At 49.1% G+C, this 18,326-nt stretch overlaps 1 protein-coding gene across 1 annotated transcript in view; it reads left to right on the top strand.

Annotated features, from left to right (window-relative positions):
* The window catches only part of LOC103598337 (ribosomal protein S6 kinase alpha-2), a 60,701-nt gene extending 47,699 nt beyond the window's left edge, over window positions 1-13,002 (top strand). Inside the window, exons 6-10 of the mRNA XM_008582332.1 lie at window positions 573-734; window positions 3,971-4,047; window positions 5,671-5,788; window positions 11,863-12,000; window positions 12,700-13,002. Coding sequence (XP_008580554.1) covers window positions 573-734; window positions 3,971-4,047; window positions 5,671-5,788; window positions 11,863-12,000; window positions 12,700-12,825 — 621 coding nt within the window. The 3' untranslated portion in view covers window positions 12,826-13,002. The remainder of the gene's footprint in view (window positions 1-572; window positions 735-3,970; window positions 4,048-5,670; window positions 5,789-11,862; window positions 12,001-12,699) is intronic.
* The last annotated feature ends 5,324 nt before the right edge of the window (window positions 13,003-18,326 follow it).

Genomic DNA, 18,326 nt, shown 5'->3' on the forward strand with positions numbered 1-18,326 from the left:
TCCACCAGCCCGTGCCCTGGGACAGCAGGTGCCTGGTCGGTGCATCCCAGCACCTGACAGTGCCAGGCATGCGGTAAATACTTACTGATGAATATAATCTCCAAAACCCTTTTTATTCCCGTTACCTGAACTCACCATGACATTTCCTCTTATGTGACAGCTCCAACTGGCTGTTGCCTCATCTCAGACAGGCATGTGTTTACTTACTCACTCAAAGCTTCCAGGTGCTCAGACTTGAGTGACCAACGTGAGAGGAGGAGAGAAGGGAGGTGGGGCCCCGCCAAAGACTCAGCGTCCGGGCTGTTGCCTCATCTCAGACAGGCATGTGTTTACTTACTCACTCAAAGCTTCCAGGTGCTCGGACTTGAGTGACCAACGTGAGAGGAAGAGAGAAGGGAGGTGGGGCCCCGCCAAAGACTCAGCGTCCGTGTCCTACGGCTGACTTGCCTCCTGCTGCAGGACCTGCCTGGAGTAAACACTGCAGAATAAATGCTCCACTTCCGAGCGCGTCCCTCGTCCCGTCCCCGCTCGGCCCGTGGCCGCAGTGATGTGTAGTGCTTCCTGCCTTCCAGGTTGTTCATCGAGACCTGAAGCCGAGTAATATTCTGTACATGGACGAGTCTGGAAACCCGGAATCCATCCGCATCTGTGACTTCGGGTTTGCCAAGCAGCTGCGAGCGGAGAACGGGCTGCTGATGACGCCCTGCTACACCGCAAACTTTGTGGCCCCCGAGGTGAGATCACCGGGACTGCGGGAGGACAGGCCTGTGAGCCCCTCAGAGAGACCGCCCTGCCTCCTCCTCCTTTCAGAGTAGCTGGACAGTTTGGCACGTTAGCAGTGGTGTTAGGGAATGGGAATGAGAACCTTTCCTCTGCTTTCCATCAGCCACCATCTTGCTCAGTTGTTTTATCACTTTATTTTCCTATTTGAAAAAACTTTTACATGGTAACATTCCCATGTAAAATTGTCAGCATGCTGTAGACAGTTTGGATCAAGTCTGCATATCTGTCACAGGTTAGAATGATAAGAAAGGCCGTCAGTCTCTATACCACCAGGTCAACGAGCCGGCAGGTCATCAGTGATCAGAAATCCCCCTGTCATAGCACAGGAAGAGACAAACATCTATGGATTTGCTTTGCACCATAATTCCTGCTCCAGACCGTTTTCCCTGGCAGAAGCAAGTTGGCAGCTATCACACTTGAGAATATTAGGGTTCCGTAGTAATCTGCAGCTGAACGCCCGTGTAAATCCCAAGGGCTCTGACTGCCACCCACCCTGCATCTCAAAGAGCCCCAGCAAGGGCATCTTGGGAACGTCCCCCTTTTCATGTTTGCTAGGGATGATTTCCATTTGGTTCTGAAGTCATTGGTGTGTTTATAAAGATAAATCCAGTTTCCTGCTTTTTAAAAAAGCAACCAAACACGAGCTGATGGTGGATAGAGGAATAAAACAGTAGGGACTGATATTGCTGCTAGGGTGGGGAGGAGAGGATCGGGAATGAAAACAGACTAGATTCTGTGTGTCTCCTGGTCATGGATGAAACTGCATCAGAGCTGCAGGCGAGCACGCAGGCCCTGAGAGAAAGGCATGCCTGGCACCTAGTGGTCGGTCTAGGAGCTGTTTGGGAGGTAACCCACGGCCGGCCAGTGGTCTACACTGAAGATGCATCTGGGCACGGGGCTGATACATGGATGGACACGCAGCAGAGGGAGGGGGCTGAGAGGCCAGTATCAGATTGGGCAGGGGTTGTCCAGATGCTTTAGCAGCCTGCAGCCCTGGTTATGAGCCTCTGTTAATGGCTTACCCAATCGATATTAATATTAATATCGATATTTAATATTAATTAATATCGATGTTAATATTGATACAATTAATAGAATTGTAGGGGAGAAAGATAATTTTTTTCTCAACACTCATAGGTTCTTTGTTGGAACTGACCCTGTAACAAAAGACAGATTAACAAGAGAAAAACAAACAGAAGTTTATTAACATGCATATTTCACATATGTACATGGAAGACACCTAGGTATTAGTTCTCAAAAGGTGGCTTTGAGTTCCAGCTTCTACAGTGTCTTCAACAGAGAACAGTAAAGGGTTAGAGGAGGGACAGGACAAAGGAAAGGACTTTGAGTCCCTAGGGGCAGTGACACGTGGAAAGGAGAACAGCTGGCAGAGAGAGGCTGGCCAGTGCAGCTTGCTCATGTAGGTTGCTCTGGGGCCGTCCCCAGGCCCACGAGCATCCACAGTTGTCCTCAGTGGTTACCCTTTGTTCTCCCTGGCAGAGAGGGGCAGGGGGGTGTCTTTTGCCTTTGGGAATCTGTGTCCTGATTTTAGGCAGATGGGGGAGGCAGGGAGCTTCCTGCACCCGCTTCTTGTTTGCCTTCAGCTCAACAAGTCTTCATTTTCTGGGCCTGGTCTCCTACAGTATTAATTTTTGTGATGATAGATGCCTTGTGATGTTATATTACTTTACCACTTACACAGCACTCTTACCAATATTTTTTACTTTTACTCTCGTACACCATACAACGTGGACAGGCGTCGTACTCTCCACCATGTTTCATACACTCAGAAAAAACAAGCTCGGTGTGCTGACCTGACACTTGAAGAGCACTCGGCTGATGAGCTGTGAGGCTGGGGCCTGAGCAGTGAGCACTCGGTGTGTCCAGCCTGTGCTGGTGGGACAGCCACCGTGCTGCAGGCCCAGCACACAGAGGCAGAGATGCAAGGTGGAGAGACAGGATCCGGGCTCGTGTCTCTGAGGAAATAGAACACAGCTCTCCTGACTCCACATTTAATGCTACCTCCAGTAATCTACAATAATCCACAAGTGTTATGCTGCTTTCTTTATTATTCAACTATTAATATATCAGAGGATTGCCCTCTTTTGAAGTAATTCTAGAATGCAGAATTAAAATATAAAATAAATTATACTATAATATAATAAAATATTTTTGCTTTAACAATTCCTCAAAACATTAAACACAGAATTACTCTGTGACCCAGCAATTTCAGTTCTGGTTATTTACCCAAGAGAATTAGAGAAGAGGACTCAGACGCTTGTACACCCATGTTCGCAGCAACATATTTCACAACAGCCAACAGGTGGAAGCAACCAGGTGTCCATCAGTGGATGAATGCATAAACGCAATGTGTCTACGCATACAATAAAGTATTATTTAGCTTTGAAAAGGAAAGAGATTCTGACACACGCTACAACATGGATGAATCTTGAGGATGCTATGCTAAGTGAAATAAGCTAGTCACAAAAAGACCAGTACTCTGTGATTGCACTTATGCACAGTACCTAGAATGGTCCAGTTCATAGAGACGGATAGTGGAACAGTGGGTGCCAGTGGCTAGAGAGATGGGGAATGGGGAGTTAGGGTTTGATGGGAACAGGGTTTCAGTAGGGGAAGTTAAAAAAGTATGGAGACGGATGGTGGTGGTGGCTACATCACAGTGTGAATGTACTTAATTCCACTGAACTGTACACTTACAAATGGTTAAGATGGTAAATGTTTTGTTATTTTTATCATAATTAAAAAAAACATATTCTTCTGCCTTGAAAGTTAAATGCCTCCTTTTCACTCTGTCATGTACCCGCCAAGAGCTGAAGCTCCCCATGGGGGCTGGTCTGCGAGGGGTCCCGCTGCCACACATTGGGGTTAGCTCAGCATTAGAGACAGTGGGCTCACTGAAGGCACCGCGCTGTCCTCCTGTTGTTCCCCACGACTCTGTCATGTACCCGCCAAGAGCTGAAGCTCCCCATGGGGGCTGGTCTGCGAGGGGTCCCACTGCCACACATTGGGGTTAGCTCAGCATTAGAGACAGTGGGCTCACTGAAGGCACCGCGCTGTCCTCCTGTTGTTCCCCACGCCCCCTCCGCCTGACGGTCCACTGAACAAACATGCTGTGCGCTTGAATTTTCTTAGCGAGGTACTCACCTGCCATCTGTTGTCCCCCCAGGTCCTGAAGCGGCAGGGCTATGATGCGGCGTGTGACATCTGGAGTCTGGGGATCCTGCTGTACACCATGCTGGCAGGGTACGGAGAGCCTCAAATAGGTGTCACTAGCAGACAGCGTGTAGCCAAAGATGGCAGGAGGCAGAAGCCTCAGCGGCTGGTCCATTATGGGCCGGGCTCGGGCTCTCCCTGGCGTACGAGTGTGGGCAGCACATGTGCATATGCTCCGGGCTTTGAGGGAGCTCTCTCAGACTTCCTTCAGCCTTTCGGGACAAGTAAAGAATAAGTATAAGAAATGTAGCCATGCATTTTTTTTTTTTTAAACTCAGCTCATGAACAGAATATCCCAGCGTTGTGCCCGTACAGCCCACATCCTCTTCACTGCACCCTGCCACTCTCTGCAAAGGTAGCAACACCTGTGCCTTCAAAACTTCCTCTTGAATCAAGAAGCACTGTAGAAGCTTCAGGGTCAGATGGCATCTTTGAAGATGACCACCAGTTAGTGGCTCTGTACCCAGCCTCTGTGGCCGTGAGACGTGCTTGGGCCGGTTCACTGTTTGGAGGCACGTGGTGTTACAGGAGGCCTGAGTCTCGCTACATGCCTCGTTTCCACCCAAGCTGCCCCCTGCACTAGCTCTGAATCCTGCCAGTTTCACCTGAATAGGCCTCACTTCCTTGGTCTGTGCACGGGAAGAGGCCACCACTGGCTCCTTCTAGCCAGGAAAGGCTGGAATCCCACAGATCTGCTGGTTACTAATGTTTTTAAGTTTTTAAATACTCCAGTGGAGGTTAAAAAAAAAAGGTTTTAAAAAAGGACCTTAGACCATCCCGTCCGGTTTGCTGTAGCAAAATGGTCAAAATGCCCTCATGGGAATAAATGACAATGTCCTTGTTTTTGGTATTTCATAATAAATCAGTAGTTGGTGCCCACAGCGCAAGGACAGCAGTTCAGGCAGCGGGAGCTGTGCTCTGAGGACTGCGGCAGCGAAGGAAGGAGCTGCAGATTCTTCCTGATACCACGTTGTTAGGTTATCTTGCGATTCTTCTGATCCTCGCTTTGCCTGAACATAAAACTCGGATCACAAGCTTTGCCACTAAAGGAAATGCTGTTAGAATCACATATTACTCTGTTCTTGGGAACACACATGCCCTGGTGTATGTTAACAGGCGATGGAATGAGCCTCAATTACACACTTAGATCATGGCAAGTGCTGTACCTGGAATTGTACGTGTGTTCATGCATAGAACATTACAGATTCCTGGGAGTATATTATTCTACGCATTTTGCAATTGAGGTCCAGAAGATTAATTTGTCAAAGAACCTGGAATTGGTAACAGATCAAGCGTGGGTCTCTTAGACTTCAAATCTAAGGCTCTCGTCCATGATACCATGCTATTACCATGGAAACCAAATCCCCAGGCAAACAAACCAGTGTTCCGCCCTCTCATCAGTGTGGCTAGAAAGGGTCTAGAAAGGATAAACTTGGCTGTCTTCACCTTCCTCATCAGCCTCTAGTATTGACCAAGTGAGGACAATAGCATTAGGAAGATAAATCGTGCTTTTCCATGAATCCTAGATTTAGAGCCTGTCAGGGGAAAGAAAATAGCTATTTTCTTTAGCAACAAAGTGGCATTATCAAGTTGTAAACTTTATTTTATATTATAAAATGGAAGCTGATTATCATAAATGCTCTTATTACACAGATTTACCCCTTTTGCAAACGGACCAGACGATACTCCCGAGGAGATTCTGGCAAGGATTGGCAGTGGGAAATACGCCCTTTCAGGGGGAAACTGGGATTCTATATCTGACGCAGCAAAAGTGAGCACATTTCCCAAAATTCTTACTTCTTAAGTGTGGAGATTTACAATAACCATATTATTTGTGAGGAAGCTGGGGGATACCTTTTATATAAATAAAATAAGTATTTTTTCCTCATAGATTTTTAAGCCTCTCAGCTAAAAGAAATTATTTGTAAAAATATTTTATACCATGTTCACATTTTCAACTGTCTTAGTGTATTAGTCAGAGTTCTCCAGAGAAACAGAACCAATAAAAGATGTATATATAGAGAGAGAGATTAAGTTTTAAGGAATTGGCTCCTGTGATTATGAGGACTGGAAAGTCTGAAGTCCTCGGGGCAGGCTGGAGACCCAGGCAGGAGCTGATGCTGCAGTTTGACTCAAAGGCTGTGCGGAGGCAGGACTGCTCTTCCTTAAGGGAGCTCCGTCTTTTCTCTAGTAAGGCCTTCAACTGATTGGACGAGACTCACCCACATTATGGAGAAGCATCTGCTTTACTCAAAGTCTACTAAATTAAATGTTAATCACATCTAAAAAATACCTTCACAACAACATCTAGGCTGGCATTTGACCAAACAACCGGGGACCATAGCCTAACCAAGTTGTCACATAAAATTAACCATCACCCTTTCAGTGATATTGCAGAATGATTGCTCTGAATGTTCACAGATTGATCAAGGAGACCTCTGGAACAGAGGTGTGTTTCTGTTATTTTAAAGTACTTTGAATTTGGGCTTGTCAGCAGTCTGCACTCTTTGGGACCAGCAGTATTTCTTCTGACCATCAGACTGTTAGCCTTTCTTAGTTCACATCACTAAATTTTTCTCTAATCATATAGTAAATTATAATCCAACCACTAGTAAGCAGCAATAACAGCCTATTTCCTGTTACTATAAAAGAGCTGTAAGAGGAGAAGCCTGGGGTCCTAATTCCAACTCTGCCATCGCCATCACTGAGTGACCTTATGCAATGACGGTGGAGGTAATGGTGGAAGAGATGATGGAGATAGTGGAGTTGGTGGTGGAGAGGATGGTGGAAGTGAGAGATGATGGTGGAAGAGATGGTGCAGGAGATGAAGGAAGAGATGGTAGAGGTGATGGTGGAGGTGATGGTAGAGAAGATGGTGGAGGTGATGGTAGAGAAGATGGTGGAGGTGATGGTGGAGGAGATGGTGGAGGTGATGGTAGAGAAAAAGGTGGAGGTGATGGTGGATATGATGTCGAGGTGATGGTGGAGGAGATAGTGGATGTGATGTCAAGGTAATGGTGGAGGAGATGGTGGACGTGATGTTGGAGGAGATGGTGGTGGTGATGGTGGAGGTGATGGTGCAGGAGATGGGGGTGGTGATGGTGGAGGTGATGGTGAAGGAGATGGTGGAGGTGATGGTGGAGGAGTTGGAGGAGATGGTGGAGGTGATGGTGGAGGAGATGGTGGAGGTGATGGTGGAGGAGATGGTGGAGGTGATGGTGGAGGAGATGGTGGAGGTGATGGTGGAGGAGATGGTGGAGGTGATGGTGGAGGAGATGGTGGAGGTGATGGTGGAGGAGATGGTGGAGGTGATGGTGGAGGAGATGGTGGAGGTGATGGTGGAGGAGATGGTGGAGGTGATGGTGGAGGAGATGGTGGAGGTGATGGTGGAGGAGATGGTGGAGGTGATGGTGGAGGAGATGGTGGAGGTGATGGTGGAGGAGATGGTGGAGGTGATGGTGGAGGAGATGGTGGAGGTGATGGTGGAGGAGATGGTGGAGGTGATGGTGGAGGAGATGGTGGAGGTGATGGTGGAGGAGATGGTGGAGGTGATGGTGGAGGAGATGGTGGAGGTGATGGTGGAGGAGATGGTGGAGGTGATGGTGGAGGAGATGGTGGAGGTGATGGTGGAGGAGATGGTGGAGGTGATGGTGGAGGAGATGGTGGAGGTGATGGTGGAGGAGATGGTGGAGGTGATGGTGGAGGAGATGGTGGAGGTGATGGTGGAGGAGATGGTGGAGGTGATGGTGAAGGAGATGGTGGAGGTGATGGTGGAGGAGTTGGAGGAGATGGTGGAGGTGATGGTGGAGGACGTGGTGGAGGACATGGTGGATGTGATGATGGAGGAGATGGTGGACGTGATGGTGGAGGAGATGGCGGAGGTGATGGTGGAGGAGATGGTGGAGGTGATGGTGGAGGAGTTGGAGGAGATGGTGGAGGACATGGTGGAGGACATGGTGGATGTGATGTTGGAGGAGATGATGGACGTGATGGTGGACATGATGTCGAGGTGATGGTGGAGGTGATGGTGGAGGAGATGGTGGAGGTGATGGTGATGTGATGGTCAAGGAGATGGTGAAGCAGATCATGCAGGTGATGGTGGAGGAGATGGTGGACGTGATGTTGAGGTGATGGTGGAGGAGATGGTGGAGGTGGCAGTAGAAGTGGAAATGGAGGTTATGGTGGAGGAGCTTGTGGAGAGGACAGTGGAGGAGATATAATGGCAGGTGTATGGCAGAGATATAGGGGGTGCTGGTGGTTTGTTTTGGAGGTGATCTTGGGAGTAGGAGAAGGTGTCAGGAAAGGAGTAAAGTCAAGGACAATGGTGCATTATCAAGATCACTGCTGCAGGCAGAGGGCTTTGCTGCCCCCAGGACCTCACCGACTCTGGGGCTCAGGACCACCAGCCCTGCCAGTGCCAAGTCTTCCCCTCCCTCATCTTTTCCTGATGTCTTTTCCCTTCTCTTGCTCACCACACAATGGAACTTCCAATCCTCCATGCTCAGACCAAACTGTGGATTAGCCTAACTTTATCAGCATCCTGAGTGCACTGAATAAAACTGTATTGCTTCACTCAGTGTCATGACTGCGAGATCCTGAGCACGTCAGTAATTTTTTCTTTGCTTTCATTTTTTACACCTGAAAATGGGAGCAATAATACATTCAAGAGATATTGGTTTCAAGAAGTTACCAAGGTTAATGTTATCAAATATTAAAAGGCATTGGATTTCTCTATAGAAACAGGATGTTGTTATATAGTACATAGTATTTCTTTCTTGTGGTTTATGAACAGAAATTCTATTGAGTAATTGTACTTCACATTACTGTGCATTCTCACTCATTTGTTTCAGTTTTAGAAGGGGTAGGATACTGAAGGAAGGAGAGGAGGCCGGTGGAAAGAATATGGATTCTCATCTTGGGCCTTCCCTGGGCCGTTAATCACTATAAACTTCAGCGTCTTTACCTGCAAAATAGGGAAAGTTCAGTTTGCCCTGCTTTCCTCACGGACATCATGACTAGATCAGAGGCCTTGAGTGGGGCAACACGTTTTGCGAAACACTGTGCAAACATATCCACATATGTAACTGAACACGTATCACGCCTGTATTGCTAACATGCATGTCTGAAGTGGAGCCCTATATTTAAACCCATGTTAAAATTTTTTTTTATCTTTACTACTTTGCAATCATATAAGAAAATTACCTTTATTAGACATGCGCCCATTGGGCATAGGTGATGGCCACAGATTGTAGATTCGTGGTTAGTGATGATTTGTAGTAAATATTTGTGGATAGTCATGATAAAAATGTAGCTATGTTGGGGCCGGCCCGGTGGCGCACTGCTNATGGTAGAGGTGATGGTGGAGGTGATGGTAGAGAAGATGGTGGAGGTGATGGTAGAGAAGATGGTGGAGGTGATGGTGGAGGAGATGGTGGAGGTGATGGTAGAGAAAAAGGTGGAGGTGATGGTGGATATGATGTCGAGGTGATGGTGGAGGAGATAGTGGATGTGATGTCAAGGTAATGGTGGAGGAGATGGTGGACGTGATGTTGGAGGAGATGGTGGTGGTGATGGTGGAGGTGATGGTGCAGGAGATGGGGGTGGTGATGGTGGAGGTGATGGTGCAGGAGATGGGGGTGGTGATGGTGGAGGTGATGGTGCAGGATATGGGGGTGGTGATGGTGGAGGTGATGGTGAAGGAGATGGTGGACGTAATGGTGGATGTGATGGTAGTGGAAATGGTGGAGGAGATGGTGGAGGTGATGGTGGAGGAGATGGTGGAGGTGATGGTGGAGGAGTTGGAGGAGATGGTGGAGGACATGGTGGAGGACATGGTGGATGTGATGTTGGAGGAGATGATGGACGTGATGGTGGACATGATGTCGAGGTGATGGTGGAGGTGATGGTGGAGGAGATGGTGGAGGTGATGGTGATGTGATGGTCAAGGAGATGGTGAAGCAGATCATGCAGGTGATGGTGGAGGAGATGGTGGACGTGATGTTGAGGTGATGGTTGGTGGAGGTGATGGTGGAGGAGTTGGAGGAGGAGATGGTGGAGGTGGCAGTAGAAGTGGAAATGGAGGTTATGGTGGAGGAGCTTGTGGAGAGGACAGTGGAGGAGATATAATGGCAGGTGTATGGCAGAGATATAGGGGGTGCTGGTGGTTTGTTTTGGAGGTGATCTTGGGAGTAGGAGAAGGTGTCAGGAAAGGAGTAAAGTCAAGGACAATGGTGCATTATCAAGATCACTGCTGCAGGCAGAGGGCTTTGCTGCCCCCAGGACCTCACCGACTCTGGGGCTCAGGACCACCAGCCCTGCCAGTGCCAAGTCTTCCCCTCCCTCATCTTTTCCTGATGTCTTTTCCCTTCTCTTGCTCACCACACAATGGAACTTCCAATCCTCCATGCTCAGACCAAACTGTGGATTAGCCTAACTTTATCAGCATCCTGAGTGCACTGAATAAAACTGTATTGCTTCACTCAGTGTCATGACTGCGAGATCCTGAGCACGTCAGTAATTTTTTCTTTGCTTTCATTTTTTACACCTGAAAATGGGAGCAATAATACATTCAAGAGATATTGGTTTCAAGAAGTTACCAAGGTTAATGTTATCAAATATTAAAAGGCATTGGATTTCTCTATAGAAACAGGATGTTGTTATATAGTACATAGTATTTCTTTCTTGTGGTTTATGAACAGAAATTCTATTGAGTAATTGTACTTCACATTACTGTGCATTCTCACTCATTTGTTTCAGTTTTAGAAGGGGTAGGATACTGAAGGAAGGAGAGGAGGCCGGTGGAAAGAATATGGATTCTCATCTTGGGCCTTCCCTGGGCCGTTAATCACTATAAACTTCAGCGTCTTTACCTGCAAAATAGGGAAAGTTCAGTTTGCCCTGCTTTCCTCACGGACATCATGACTAGATCAGAGGCCTTGAGTGGGGCAACACGTTTTGCGAAACACTGTGCAAACATATCCACATATGTAACTGAACACGTATCACGCCTGTATTGCTAACATGCATGTCTGAAGTGGAGCCCTATATTTAAACCCATGTTAAAATTTTTTTTTATCTTTACTACTTTGCAATCATATAAGAAAATTACCTTTATTAGACATGCGCCCATTGGGCATAGGTGATGGCCACAGATTGTAGATTCGTGGTTAGTGATGATTTGTAGTAAATATTTGTGGATAGTCATGATAAAAATGTAGCTATGTTGGGGCCGGCCCGGTGGCGCACTGCTACAGTGCGCCGCTTGGGAGCGCGGCGGCGCTCCCGCCGAGGGTTCGGATCCCACATACAGACACGGCTCACTGGCTGAGCGAGGTGCAGGCGCAACACTGAGGGTTGCGATCCCGTTGCCGGTCCCGGTCTGGTACGGGCGCGACACTGAGGGTTGCGATCCGTTGCCGGTCACGAAAAAAAAGACAAAAAGGAAAAAAAAAAATGTAGCTATGTTGCACATTGTCATGAACTGGTTTCTGTCTGTGGGATGTTCATTATTTCAGCTTCTCACTTTGAAAAGTTATCATTTTTACTAAAATACCATTTCAGCAATTTACACGCATTAGCTAACATTTCCACATTCAATTTCTCTTTAGACGTAAAATCTTTAATAAAAGGTAAGCCTTCCATGAACTGCTAAGTTGGTGATAGTTGAAACTTAAAAACCATTCACATGTTTATAAACCTGAAAGTAAACATTGGACCCCCAAATGCCAAGAATCGCTCTCAGAACCAAGGGTGGGTTTGGCCGTGGGAGGGAGGCAGGAACTTGGCTGAGAGGCTGTCTGACGCAGCTCCGGTCACCCCCTCGCTCCCTCTCCACCTTCCCGACAGGATGTCGTATCCAAGATGCTCCACGTCGACCCTCACCAGCGCCTGACAGCAGTTCAAGTGCTAAAACACCCGTGGATTGTCAACAGAGAGTACCTGTCCCAAAACCAGCTCAGCAGACAGGACGTGCACCTGGTGAAGGTACCAGTGAGCTATAAGGAAGCAGGATGGGGGAGCGGGAGCAGGAGAGGGCCACAGAAGGCCCACCTGAATGACTTACAACTTCTCTGGTGGTGGAGGGCGGGAGGGCCATGGCTGTAGCACTCAAAGTTCCAGTGTTCTCAGCTCTGGACCAGAGGTTTGCAATGTCCTCATCTCACAGTGACTTACACTCAGAGCAGCATCCCTCTGTCAGGCAGCCCTGCACCCTGGGTAGGACCCCTCTTCTGAGAAGTGTAGACCGTCCCCACACTTGCAGGAATGGGAGTTACCCAGTTAGGATTGGTCATGGCATTGCCGTGAGTGTTCCTGTGGATCCAACAGGCCCCGAGCACAGACCTGGCCTCACTATCAGCAGTGCAGGGGATCATGTGGCCTCGTCCTGGGGTCTCTGCATAAGTCTGAGATGTTTATCCCCCAAGGCGCGGTTGGGCTGGGATGGCAGGTGGATATAGTATTAAGGGTAAAATCACCATTATTGATGGGGGCCCACTGCTTGCTGACACCGCGGCAGGCTTGGTACACACAACACTCCACTAATCCTGGGGGTGGGAGGGTCTTTTTTCTGCGCTTTCTTTACCTGAGGGGAAACTAAGGCTGAGCAGGGTCCCGTGGCCTCAGCTTCACTCTCAGGGTGGATGCATGCTGTGGTCACACCCTGTCCTCCCCTTTCTTCTGCAGGGTGCTGTGGCTGCCACCTACTTCGCTCTGAACAGAACACCTCAAGCTCCGCGGCTAGAGCCAGTGCTGTCATCCAACCTGGCCCAGCGCCGAGGCATGAAGAGACTCACATCCACGCGGTTATAGCAGGAAAGCAAGACGCCTGGTCGCCAGCCCCATGCGTCCCCAGCCCAGCGCCCTCTTGGGCTCGCAGGCGCCGGACTCGGATCCTGCTCACGGGCACCCTGCCGTGACCACGCGTCCAGCATGAAGGCAGAACCCGCCTTCGCCGTTTGTGTGTTTTCTTTTTCGGCCCTGGCACAGATCCCGACCAGTGACGTCTCAGAGCCTTGCTGTGCCAACCCTGCACCTGCCTCCTCCATCCTGAGCAAAACCAAATGCCACTGTGCCACCGTGCTGATCCTAGAGGCTCCTTCAGAATCTTAGGTCTTATCATGTCACAGCTTATACTTCTATGGGGAGAGATTTTTCCCGTTATGAAGCGAGTCCCTCGGTTCTCCTCCCAGCAGAGGCGTCCTCGTGGTCCTGGTAGGACAGTGTCAGTGGAGGAGGTGTCATGGGCGGTCAGAGGGCGGGAGCCACCAGCACTCTGGCGTTCTGGCAGGTGGAATGATGTGGGGCTTTCACTGTGGCACCCCGGAGGGGACGCCTGGTCCCGTCCAAAGAAATCCAAAGAGCTGTTACCGCACCGCCGCCTCTAGTTTTTGACCGGGGTGCTGGGTGGCCTCGCCTTTCCTGTCACAGGTTTGAATGAGCAGAAAGAGCCCAGCCAAGAATCGGGGTAGCATGGCTTTGTCGCGAAAGCTACACTTCACAGCATCGAGAGGGGCTCCGGGAAGGGGCCAGGTGGAGCTGTATCTGCCATGTCCTGGCCCTCCCCTGGAGGGGCCGTGACTGTCGCAGTCATGGGCCACCAGAGGCTTCTCCGAGAGCTCCAGCAGTGGCGGTGGCCGTGCCGAGCCCGCGGCAGCTTGCGTGTGCTGACCCAGAGCAGGGTTTGCTGTGCTCGCTTGTGTTTTTCTGGTCTGCAGAAAAACCAGCTACTGGAAAAGTTGGGCTTTGCCGCCTCCCACCGATGCTTTAGAGCCCAGAGGCCCCCTCCCCCCAGGGCAGGGGTGGCAGGGAGGAAGCTGAGGTCGCCTTACGGACAGTAGTGATGCACTTTGTAGAAGCTGTGCTTTTGTGTTGCGTTGTGTGTTTGTGTTGCATAGATCTGTTTTCAAATTGACATTTCACTGGTATTTTATGTTGCCCTGGGTGTGCTGTGCACACAGGCGTGGGCCATGCTGTGCTGTCCTTTCTTAAATAAAATCATGTGAGAAGGTTCCTGGGCAGGCCCTGCACGCTGCCCAGAGAGCGAACATGCCCTTCAGCCTCCCATACGGATGCCGAGGATGCCCTCCCAGCGGTCCCCCAGCCAGGGGCCCACCCAGCTGGCTCCCCGCGCACTGCCACCAGCGCCTTCCCCCCAGCACCGCTGAGGAGTAGCCCCTGTGTGCCAGGTGGGGCACGGGGGGCCCACGTTGGTCACAGCCAGGTTTTCACTAAGGAGCCGGTATTTCATTGTTTCCTTTTCCCCTCCATCTCCATCTGCTCTGGCACACACACAAACAAAGACTGCTGCATTCTGAAAAATAACCCCTTAGCTTGGTCTAATTATGTTCAGACCTTAAAATATAAACTCGTTTCAGAAGCTTTAATTATCTCATGATTTTTCTTCCCCAGAGAACCACAAAATATAAAAGGTAGGGACAGATCGTGTACCTGTTTTCCTATAGTGTCCGTTGGGCACTTCTTATATTTTCTCAATAGAAAATGCTTTTTCCCAAGACTAAAATGACTTCCACTATGATCATTTTTTAGGTCTGAATTATTCCATTTCATAGAAACTTAGAAAAAAGTGGATAGTTCTTAGGTCTCAGATTTTGTTCTCCTAGAAGTGTACAAAGGTGTTACATCTATCTGCTCCCTACGCAGGCATCGGCTGCCGGGCTTTGGCTGGGATCGTTTGCACGTGTGTGTGTTTGCTTATGGTCCATAAGTTCTGACGGAGGAAGGGGAGGGGACCCCAGGAGTGACTGAGAAATCATCGCTGAGAAGGCGGCCGTGGCGTGTTCTCCATGGGCCACATCGTGCCGGCCTGTTGTCTTTTTCAGTCATGCCCATTTGCACAGCCTTAGGTTCTGAACTGAGCATGCCACAGGGACCGATGAGACTCACCGGCACACCAGACTGTCCCCAACCACATTAGCCGTGCGACAGCAGAGCACGATATGGGTCACCTGCTCGCCGAGTGTCTGTAGAACCCCTCCACGTTCCCACCCTTATCCAGCACAAAATGATACTTGAAATCCTTCAACAGAAAGTCAGCCTAAAGAAGTTATAATATTTTACACTAAACTTTCAAAACTCAAGTGAACAGCAAGTGACCGGGCCTTATCAGCAGCGGTTGATGTGTGCATGAAGGTGTGATGACAAGTTTCACTTCACCCGTTCAGCTCACCTCCACATGTAATGAGAGACTCCGTGTGGTTTGCACGAATGACGTAGACTTCCCAGAAAGTTAAATAGCTCGCCCTGCTCACACAGAAGGTCATAACCGGCTGCATCCTAAACACCGCAGGACTTGTCATGAGAAAACCGAGCCCGAGGTCTCGAGCTCCCTAGCCCACCGCTAGATGGCGCCACCCTACAGAGTCCCCCATCCTGCAGCCCATTGATGGGAGAGCTTGGCCAATTCCACCCCCAAAGTCAAACGCGGGCAAGAGCTGAGGATTTCCCCCCCTTTCACCCTTAGGTCAGATTTGTACATGACTTTAAACTAATTGTGCGTGTACTGATGTTTGGAAGATTGTTTGACTTCTTCAGTGATCCTAGCACTTAATGTTAGCCAGTATTGTTCATTAAATGGTGTTATTCCTAAAGCTGCCCACTGCGATTTTTACCTTATGCTTTACTGATTCTCTCAAGCACACGATGAAGTGTGATTTGCACTCTGTTCTACTCCAGACATGGTTGTGTTGCCCTTGCCTTTCCAAGAGACATTCAAATTCTAGAATGGAGAAGGACATTGCAGGTCCCTGTGTGTAAGGAAGAGGCAGAGGGCGCGTCCGCGGCCGGCTGTGCTGCGCGCACACTCCCCCGACCCCAGCTCCTCCGACCCAGCACTTTGTTTACAAGCTCAGCAGTTATGTTTACAGATCGTTTTTATGTTCACGCTTTATATTTCATGTTTGCGATGGTGGCCACTGTACAGATATTTATTATGCTTTTCCAGACTTTCTGAATAGATTTTTTGAATAAATATGGGTTTTATGAAGTTTAATATTTTTCTAGCATAACAATAACCTTTGGACTTTCTATGTTGTTACCAGTAAATTCCTTATCCCTTTATCCCTTCCCACTGTCCTCAGGCCACTGCCAGCCTCCGTTGCTACCATGTGGCACCTCACGGACAGGTGGGGCAGCATCACTCTCCTCTCCAAACTCAGAGCCGTGTGTATGTGTGTGTGTGTGTGTGTGTACATATGTGCGTGTGTGTGCCCATCTGTGCAGCATATGTAGGTGTGTCAGTTCATGCATGTATGTGCACAAGTGTGCATGTGAGCATTGTGTGCACGTGTGCATTATGAGCTTGTGCGTGTCTGTGCATGTGTGCATGTATGGACGTATAAGTTCATGCATACATGTGTACTTGCATAAGTGTGAGTATGTGAGTGTAGTGTGTGAGCACACTTGTGTATGCACAATTTTGAACATGTTTGTGCATATGTGTGTGCTCCCATGAGGAGCCTGGCTGTGTGATGGGTCAGGGGCACTGCCTGCCAGACTGTGGACAGCTGTGTCGTGCAGCAAAGCAGGTAGCTGATGGCTGGGCTGCTGGGCACAATCCTTGCTGTGTCTGCTGTGCTCCGCCACGGGGCCTCAGCATGCCTGTCCTTGTTAAATACAGAAATAAAACAACTCTTCACTACTGTGGACAGCTGTGTCGTGCAGCAAAGCAGGTAGCTGATGGCTGGGCTGCTGGGCACAATCTTTGCTGTGTCTGCTGTGCTCCGCCACGGGGCCTCAGCATGCCTGTCCTTGTTAAATACAGAAATAAAACAACTCTTCACTATTGGTCTTTGGCTCTCCAACCTAATTTCTTCTTCCCGTTTGGTAAATTCCTAACCAGCACATGTCAGTAAGCAACATGCATGCATACCACAGCCACCATACACACCACACAAACATGCACACATGCGTGCACATTGCTCCTGTTGTGAAATTTTCTGGGCTGCTCCCCCAGCAGAGTCAAGGAACTCCTCCTGGAATCTGCTGGACTCATTGCATATGCAGGAGCATTGGGACCTGCTGAGGGACTTTCAGGGCAAATAATAAATGACAAGAAACCCTGCCTCCTGCTACACGCAGGGAGTGTTCCCAAAATTCCAACTGAAAGAAATGTGGATTGGAAAATAATATCTTTTACATCCTATATGTATTATTTTCTATTGCTGTGGTAGCAAATCCTGCAACTATGGCATAAAGCAACAAAATTCATTATCTTCCAGTTTTCAAGGTCAGAAGTCCAAGACAGGTCTCACTGGCTGAAATTGAGGTGTGGGCAGGGTGGGGTCTTCTGGATGCTCTGGGGAGAAGCCCTGTTCTTGCCTTTTGCGGTTTCTAGAGGCGCCTGCATTCCTTGGCTCGTGGCCCTTCCTCCTCCTTCGAGTCCAGCAATGGCAGGTCCTTCTCATGTCACATGATCCTGATCCCCCCGCCTGCCTCACTCTTCCACTCTTAAGTCCTGTGCTTACATTGACCGAGCACTATGAGCCAGGACACTCCTCTTATTTTAAAACCAGCTGGCTAGCAACCATCTGCAGCCTTAGTTCCCCTTTGTCATGAAACCTGACGTACTCACCTGTCCCAGGGATTAGATGTTGATCTTTGGGAGCAGCGGCACTGATCTCCCTACCACACTACGCATAGTCCAGGATAGAACGGCTCACAGTACGCAACCTGTGTGTGATTTTTTAGTTGGGGGAAGATGAGGCTTTGCCCTGCTTTGCTCAGTCCTTTTCTGGGACAATGTCGTCCCTGGCCTCTGTGTGTGCTTTTCCCCCAGTTACTCTGTACACGTGACTGCTTTTAAATGTTTTAATTTCCCTAAGAGTCTCGTCTCTTCTTGGGGCCTTAGCTGTTCTATCGTATCCTTCAGTTCGTGGTCTCTTGCCCGGACATCTGTGGGCCTGTCGTCCCCTTGTGGTTTTCACAAGCTGGGCCCACTGCTTCCCGTGGCTTCCCCTCACCTGAAATCCAAGCGGTGCCACTTTTGTCCATCTGGGCTCAGAGAGATATGACACGGAAACCAATCAGGCAGCCCCCAGACAGGTCAGAGGGCTGCAGATTAGGTTCCCCCTGCTCTCCCCAGGTCATGGAAGGGAACCGGGGCCCAGGCCATGGCTTTCTTCAGACCACATTGCACCAGGAAGGTAGCACAGCAAGGGCAAGCACAGCACCACACATTCACCTGTCTCAAATGTGGTTTTTCTTGACTGGGCATTTGCTTGGTTGCTTTTAGATGTTTGGCCGGTTTCCTATAACGTTAGACAGTCTCGAGATGTTTATTTAATGTTTCTGGG

This window comes from Galeopterus variegatus, unplaced genomic scaffold, assembly GCF_000696425.1.
Source record: "Galeopterus variegatus unplaced genomic scaffold, G_variegatus-3.0.2 Scaffold2573, whole genome shotgun sequence".
In the NCBI taxonomy this organism is placed as follows: domain Eukaryota; kingdom Metazoa; phylum Chordata; class Mammalia; order Dermoptera; family Cynocephalidae; genus Galeopterus; species Galeopterus variegatus.